The 8,144-nt window shown below is 42.5% G+C and overlaps 1 protein-coding gene across 1 annotated transcript; it reads left to right on the top strand.

Moving 5' to 3' along the window:
- The first annotated feature begins 421 nt into the window (after window positions 1–421).
- LOC111980235 (cysteine-rich and transmembrane domain-containing protein 1-like) lies at window positions 422–8,047 on the top strand. The gene is made up of 3 exons (XM_024010919.2): window positions 422–723; window positions 1,383–1,734; window positions 6,894–8,047. Exons 2-3 carry the CDS (start codon window positions 1,407–1,409, stop codon window positions 7,004–7,006), a joined length of 441 nt encoding a protein of 146 aa, XP_023866687.1. The 5' UTR covers window positions 422–723; window positions 1,383–1,406; the 3' UTR covers window positions 7,007–8,047.
- Window positions 8,048–8,144: the final 97 nt, after the last annotated feature.

The following is an 8,144-nucleotide window of genomic DNA, read 5'->3' as shown; positions in this document are numbered from 1 at the left end:
CATTGACCTGGAAGTATTATGTTTTTTGGGTGCTAAAATAAGTTAAATTGTACGTTACAGCGCAATGTACAAAAGAGCGTTAGCTAACTATACTACTTTACAAAAAAAGTATCAACATTTTTCTCTCTAAACAAGTGGATTATTTACTTGTATATTTAAAAAAACAATTATAGATCTAACTTCATTGGAATATATCTACAACTTACCACAAAATCGTTTTGTTGAAATATCTCCAAAAGTTGTGATGACACAGAGGACATGTTTTGTTGAGCAGAGCAGTTGCAGCCAAGAAAAGTGTTGGGAAAATAATTTGTTGACATCTTGTGGTCTTTATATGGATTACAGGGGGGGGTAGTTACCCCCTACTACCCTAGTAGTATTACAATGAAATGCCACCAATGTAAAGTTAAAATGTGAGTGTGATCAGCAGAGAGTGAAATTACTCATGGTTGTGACGTAAGGTTATGAGAGGTGGGGGGAAAACCGAGTCAGATGATAGTAGGCCAAAATCGGCCGACCGGCTCAGCTGTCTCGAAGACATCAACATCAACGCACCCATCAGCCAGTTTTCCGTTGCAGCCAGTGAAAACGGAGGAGCACGCCAGCAAGCAACACTCAATGGATTATACAACGTAAATCAAGAAAAAGGCTGTGTTGATGCCAATCTGAACCAAGAAGAGAGAAAGAAACGCACATTAAAGATTACAGTTCATTCAACCCGAGGTAATACAGACACACTATAGGTCGTTTTAACAAGGGAAGAGTAGAAATGGTCTGCATTATTTATTTATTCTTGAATGTTGAATGTCTAGAATCTGTCTTAAGTAAACTAAGGAAAGTTTGAATATAACTTTGGTGCTGAAGCTGCCTACACTATAGTTGACCTTTTCTTAAACGGCAATAACTGAACAAATTACCCTAGAATAGTATTTTATGGATTGGAATAGCCAGCCACTGAATGGGCTCTTGGCCATATGATCCACATACGTCTCCTGATTAACTGTGTCTGTGGAAGTGGAAAGTATTGCCTATAATTAAATTCAGACTCTGGCCTTGTTCACTCATTATCATTACACTGTTAAAATAGTTGTGCCTCCAGAGTGGAATGTCACCTCTCAGACTGAGTCAGTCTTTCACAGTCAGTCACAGGGCTGACATCACCCCACTCGCTGCAGCAGCAGGGCAACAAAGCTCTCATTCACTAGATTGGACTGTTTTCAGTTAAACATAAGCAGCATGCACATTCTCCACTCCAATTACAAGGGAATCTGACAGTCAATTGTCGTGGCTTTCTCATTATGTTTCTGACATTTGGTCAGAGACATTACTTGTCACTTGCCATATTTATGCTTTTGTTGTTTTGTGATTTCCCATATTCCTAGGCGGATTCGTCTTGCTGTCCACCGATGAATTTTGATCAGCCGCCTCCTTATGGGGGCCCCGGCCCCTCTGCCCCAGGATACCCTGCCCCTACAGCACCTGGGTATCCAACCCCCATGGCCCCTGTGTACCAACCCCAAGGGTTCCCAGATCAGGCATACCCAGCCCAGGGATACCCTGCTCCGGGTTATCCACCCACAGATCCATCCTACTCTAACTTCCCCCCAGGACCCCCAGGTTTATACCAAGGGCAGCCAGGTTACCAGGGTTACCAGATTCCCCCTCAGCCACAGTTAGGATGGCAGGATACACCCCCTGGTGCACAAATGTATGGAGAAGCCCCTAAGAACACAGGTGAGATCTTGGAATTATGAAGCAGCTATGGAAATGTAATACATAGAATAACCCACTGACCCACTTTTGTCTGGCTGTGTATCTGAATAGACTATTGTATACAGGGGTTAAATAGGGAATTCAGAGGTGGGGAGCCCTATTTTGGTCGGGTTAGGTTAAGCCAGGGTTGACTATAAGACTAAGGGTTAGAGATAGATAATAGGCCAAAATTGGTGTTAGGGTTCTTTTTAGTCTTCGTAATGGATTGCCAAATGACCTCTGAGAACTCCTTCCCCTTCACGCGATGTGATTGAGATACTTAATATCAAAGATGTTTGCAGTCACGCCACACCCTTACTGTACCCATGTGACCTGTCACTATAAAAGGCAGTGTGGTGTGACATTCTGTCTTTCTTCACTCACGTTTGTGTTTTACATTACGAGATTGCTATTAATCCCCTTCGGATTACAGTTCTTCAGCAACTCGGAGGTGCTGTGAGTAGTTGATGTTAATCTAGTCAAATCAAAAAACATTTTATTTGTCACGTGCCGAATACAACAAGTGTAGTAGACCTTACCATGAAATGCTTACTTAGAAGCCCTTAACCAACAATGCAGTTTGATGAAAAATAAAAGTTAAGAAAATATTAACTAAATAAACGAAAGTAAAAAAATAAAGGAGCAACAAATAAAATAACAATAACTAGGCTCTATATACAGAGGGTACCAGTACCGAGTCAATGTGCGGGGGTCCAGGTTAGTCGAGGCAATTGAGGTAATTTGTACATGTAGATAGGTGTAAAGTGCATAGATGATAAACAGCGAGTAGCAGCAGTGTAAAAAGGGGGGGGGGGGGGGGGGGCAATGCAAATAGTCCGGGTAGCCATTTGATAAGCTTTCCTCTAGGAGTTTATGGCTGCAGGGAAGTTCCATCTACATAGAAAGTCATCTCTATGGGTCATGACCAGATTGTGGATGCATTACTACGGGCACACCCTCTAGTATCACAATTCATGAAAGGTGCCCTCAGGCTACGGCCACCCAAGGCTACTTCAGTACCCTCATGGGAGTTAGATGTTGTACTATGATCATTTATGAGTCCACCATTTGAGCCCCTGTCTTCACTTGAGCTATGGGAGATCTCAGTCAAGACTGCCATTCTATTGGCTATGGTTTCAGCCAAGCGTGTTAGAGAATTACAGTACATGTGCTTTCTACCCATCCTTTATGCCTCACTTTAGCAGAATATGGATCTAAGGCAGTGCTTTGGCCAAATCCAGCATTCTTACCTAAGGTCCTTTCATCATCACATGTTAACCAACCCTTAATCATAGCAGCATTTCACCTGCATTCCTACTCCTCACTGAAGAGTCGTGAGTTGCATACACTTTTCCCGGTTAGGGCATTGAGTGCCTATCTTGCTGCAACAAGAACTGTTAGTCAAACAGAACAGCTTTTTGTGTGTTATGGGGAAACACTCTCTCAACCCAGATACAGTAAGTGAGCATACTGTGAACCTTGTACATACTTATCAACCATCAGTGAGATGGATGTTCTTAACAGAGGCCTTCCACTCTTGGTGCTGTTGCACCCAATTGAAGCCTTATGTTGTAAGTTCTAGCTTTCAGCTTGCTTGTGTATATAGTTGTATATCACAGTTGAAATTCTTTCTTATCCTGTTGGGTAATTATATTCTGTTGCATCCTGTGGTGGATACAAGGGTTAGTTTAACCCTAACCTTTAAAAAATATATATTTTATTCTACTTTTGTCTTTGGATCCGTAAGGTGCTGGATCTTTTTTCTGGATCAAAATGGTGGTGGGTGTGACAGTGGGCCTGGCCAATGGCGTCACCGCCGACCAAAAATGTTTGAGGCCCTCCTGTTGGCCGCAGTGACAAAATATTGCTGTTGTAAAGCTAATTTCCTGCAATTCTATACATTTTACAATGGGGTCTGAGATAAAAAAAGAAAATTGTTTTAAAGCTAATTTCCTGTAATTCTACACAGCTTGCCATGGTGCTGATAGAACATTTGCAGTTTTAAACCAACATTATATTTACAAAAGAATGTGGACACCCCTTCAAAATAGTGGATTCGGCTATTTCAGACACACTGTTGCTGATCGGTGTATAAAATCAAGCACACAGCCAAGAACTGTCAGCACAAGAACTGTTCGTCAGGAGCTTCATGAAATGGGTTTCCATGGCCGAGCAGCCACACACAAGCATAAGATCACAATGCGCAATGCCAAACGTCGGCTGGAGTGGTGTAAAGCTCGCCACCATTGGACTCTGGAGCAGTTCTCTGGAGTAATGAATCACGCTTCATCAGTCTGGCAGTCCGACGTACAAATCTGGATCCCAGGAGAATGCTACCTGTCCGAATGCATAGTGCCAACTGTAAAGTGTAGTGGAGGAGTAATAATGGTCTGGGGTTGTTTTTCATGGTTCGGGCTCATTAGTTCAAGTGAAGGCAAATATTAATCACTACAGCATACAATGACATTCTAGACAATTCTGTGCTTCCAACTTTGTGGTAACAGTTTGGGGAAGGCTCTTTCCTGTTTCAGCATGACAATGCCCCCATGCACAAAGCGAGATCCATACAGAAATGGTTTGTCAAGATCAGTGTGGAAGAACTTGACTGGGCTGCAAAGAGACCTGACCTCAACCCCATCGAACACCTTTGGGATGATTTGGAAAGCCGACTGCGAGCTAGGCTTAATCGCCCAACATCAGTGCCCAACCTCACTAATGCTTTTGTGGCTGAATGGAAGCAAGTCCCCTCAGCAATGTTCCAACATCTAGTGGAAAGCCTTCCCAGAAGAGTGGAGGCTGTTGTAGCAGCAAAGGGGGGGACCAACTCTATGTTAATGCCCATGATTTTGGAATGAGATGTTCGACGAGCAGGTGTCCACATGCTTTTGGTCGTGTAGTGTAATTTCCTTACATATTACACATTTTGCCATGATTTATTTTATCTGAGTGACTCGAACATGATAACAAATTCAATAAAGGGAAAGGGGATACCTYGTCAATTGCATAACTGAATGCATTCAACTAAAATGTTTCTTCCGCATTTAACCCAACCCCTCTGAATCAGATTGGTGTGGGGGCTGACTTAATCGACGTCCAAGTTGTCAGCGCCCGGGGCCCATACCATGACAAAAATAAGGGCCCCATACCATGACAAAAAGAAGGGCCCCATACCATGACAAAAATGATCCTGAATGCATAATGTTTGGAAATGTTAGACTGTCTAGCTTTTATTTTGGTGATTGTTAGTAATTTTGGTGATTTTGGTCATTAAAAAAATATAGGCTCATTATTTTCTCTACAGTGTACAAAACATTAGGAACACCTGCTCTTTCCATGACATAGACAGACCAGGTGAATCCAGGTGAAAGCTATGCTCCCTTATTGATGTCACTTGTTAATCAGTGTAGTATCCACTTCAATCAGAGTAGATGGAGGGGAGGAGCCAGGTTAAAGAATGATTTTTAAGCCTTAAAAGACAATCGAGACATGGATTGTGTGTGTGTACTATTCAGAGGAATTGTAAGTGCCTTTCAACATGGTATGGTAGTAGGTGCCAGACGCACTGGTTTGTGCCAAGAACTGCAACGCTGTTGGGTTTTTCACTCTCAACAGTTTCCCCTGTGTATCAAGAATGGTCCACCACCCAAAGGACATCCAGCCAATTTGACACAACTGTTGGAAGCATTGGAGTCAACATGCTTTCGACACCTTGTAGAGTCAATGCCCGACCAATTGAGGCTGTTCTGAGGGCAAAAGGGGGTGCAACTCAATATTAGGAAGATGTTCCTAATGTTTGGTATATTTGGTATAAAGTGTATATTTGGTTTTAGTTTAAGTTTACACTGAAATGTTTTTCCATCCTGAAAAATATGAACTCATTTCTAGTCTTTTTTGACTGTTTGGATTTAGGTGGCCCATAAAATAAATATTAGGCGGCCTGCCCAATACTTTTCCATGCAGAAAAACCCTGCCTTTAACCCAAGGTGCAGGAGCCAGGTTTCGTGAAGCTGAGGCACAACTTAACCACTGCCTGTACATACAGTATATGCATAAATCAACTATTTTACCTTTTTATAGAAAGGATTCTTGATGTGAGGTGCAGAATTGTCAGTGATATTTGTAGAGTAGGCTAGTACAACTCAAATGACCATGCTGGTCATTTATGAACATTTGAACATCTTGGCCATGTTCTGTTATAATCTCCACCCGGCACAGCCAGAAGAGGACTGGCCACCCCTCATAGCCTGGTTCCTCTCTAGGTTTCTTCCTAGGTTTTGGACTTTCTAGGGAGTTTTTCCTAGCCGCCGTGCTTCTACACCTGCATTGCTTACTGTTTGGGGTTTTAGGCTGGGTTTCTGTACAGCACTTCGAGATATTAGCTGATGTACGAAGGGCTATATAAAATAAACTTGATTTGAATGAACACTAATATATAATTTTCCCAGCATGTAGACAGTCTGGGCCAGGCAATCTCTGGCTTTGTGACGAGGCCAAAGTGATTAAATGGATTTGAACGCTCATAGGAATGAAATTCAACTTAACCCCGCTACCCATTGAAGAGATATGACACTAATGGCAGAACTGCTGGCTTGATCCACTTTCCTTCGGTCCCTGCTTCTGACAGTGGTCACCCCTAATCAATGGAGTTCCACTCAGTGAGAGTCTGATCAGACCACAGGGGCATCCAATTCCAGCTCCCAGTCTAAACCCACCTCGCTCTTGCCAGAAGTGAGGGTTTGTGAATCTGCCCTCATTCCCTTAGCACACATTGACATTACTAGTGCCTTGACAGTTGTACGAATTAATGACAGATAGCTAACGAGTGTCGTAACATGGAGTGGCCTAGCTCTGGCCAATTACTAGTGTAAGTGTCTAAATAATGGATACAAGCTTTTTGTTTTTCCAATATTATGAACATGCATGTGTGTCAGTGGAGGCTGCTGAGGGGAGGAAGGCTCATAATAATGGCTGAAATGGAATGGGTTTGATGTATTTAATGCCATTCCACCGATTCCGCTCCAGCCATTACCACGAGCCCGTCCTCCCGAATTAAGGTGCCACCAACCTCCTGTGATGTGTGTAGATAAGAGGGACTGAGAATACAGCATTGAATAACTTCTCTTTGTCTTCGTCTCTATCAGTGTATGTGGTGGAGGACAGGAGTCGAGATGGCGGAGGCGGAGGGGAGCACGCCTGTCTCACGGCCTGTTGGACGGCCCTTTGCTGCTGCTGTTTGTGGGACATGATGACCTGATCACTGAACCTGGCGAGACGAGACCTCACTGTTACCTCACCATGTCCTCCCCAGAGAAATCTACCATGGTGTAGAACCGTCTGGAAGTTAACTGATCTTTTACTTCCTGTCTCTTTGTCTTAACTTTATTATGCTCGCTAAATTGTTGCACACGTGACTTTGTACATCATACGGCAACTAAAACCTAGCCTGAACACTCAAAGTACTAAAGCGAACTTTTTTTAAATATACAAATATTGACACATCTTCACAGAAGAAAAATATATAAAACAATGTTGAATAATCAGTCTTAATTATTAACAGATTATATTTGTTTGTTTTTCATATTAGATACGTTGGAAACTTACGTTTCTCTTTCATCCCCACCTTTAAATATTTGCTTTTCATGGTAAAGAAAACTATAGACTGAACAAAAATATAAACACAACATGTAAAGTTTTGGTCCCATGTTTCATGAGCTGAAATAAAATATCCCAGAAATGTTCCATACACACAAAAAGCTTATTTCTCAAATTTTGTCCACGAATTTGTTTATATCCCTGCCAAGATAATCCATCCACCTGACAGTTGTGGCATATCAAGAAGATGATTAAACAGCCTGATCATTACATAGCTGCACCTTGTGCTGGGGACAATAAAAACCCACTCTAAAATGTGCAGTTTTGTCACACAACACAATGCCACAGATGTCTCAAGTTTTGTCCACCAGAACTGTTGCCAGAGAACTGAATGTTAATTTCTCTACCGTAAACCGCCTCCCAACATTGTTTTAGAGAATTTGACAGTATGTCCGACTGGCCTCACAACCACAGACCACGTGTAATCACTGCAGCCCAGGACCTCCACATCTGGCTTCTTCACCTGCAGGATCATCTGAGAGCAGCCACCCAGACAGCTGATGAAACTGAGTATTTCTGTCTGTAATAAAGCACTTTTGTGGGGGAAAACTAATTCTGATTGGCTGGGCCTGGACCCCCAGTGCGCCCCTGCCCAGTCATGTGAAATCCATAGATTAGGGCCTAATGAATTTATTTCAATTGACTGATTTCCTTATTTGAACTGTAACTCAGTAACATTTTTGAAAATGGTTTCCAAGTGTTTGATACCATTCCATTTATTCCGTTCCAGACATTAAGAG

This window comes from Salvelinus sp. IW2-2015, linkage group LG20 (genome assembly GCF_002910315.2).
Source record: "Salvelinus sp. IW2-2015 linkage group LG20, ASM291031v2, whole genome shotgun sequence".
NCBI lineage: Eukaryota > Metazoa > Chordata > Actinopteri > Salmoniformes > Salmonidae > Salvelinus > Salvelinus sp. IW2-2015.
This window is presented reverse-complemented; position numbering and strand designations above follow the sequence as displayed.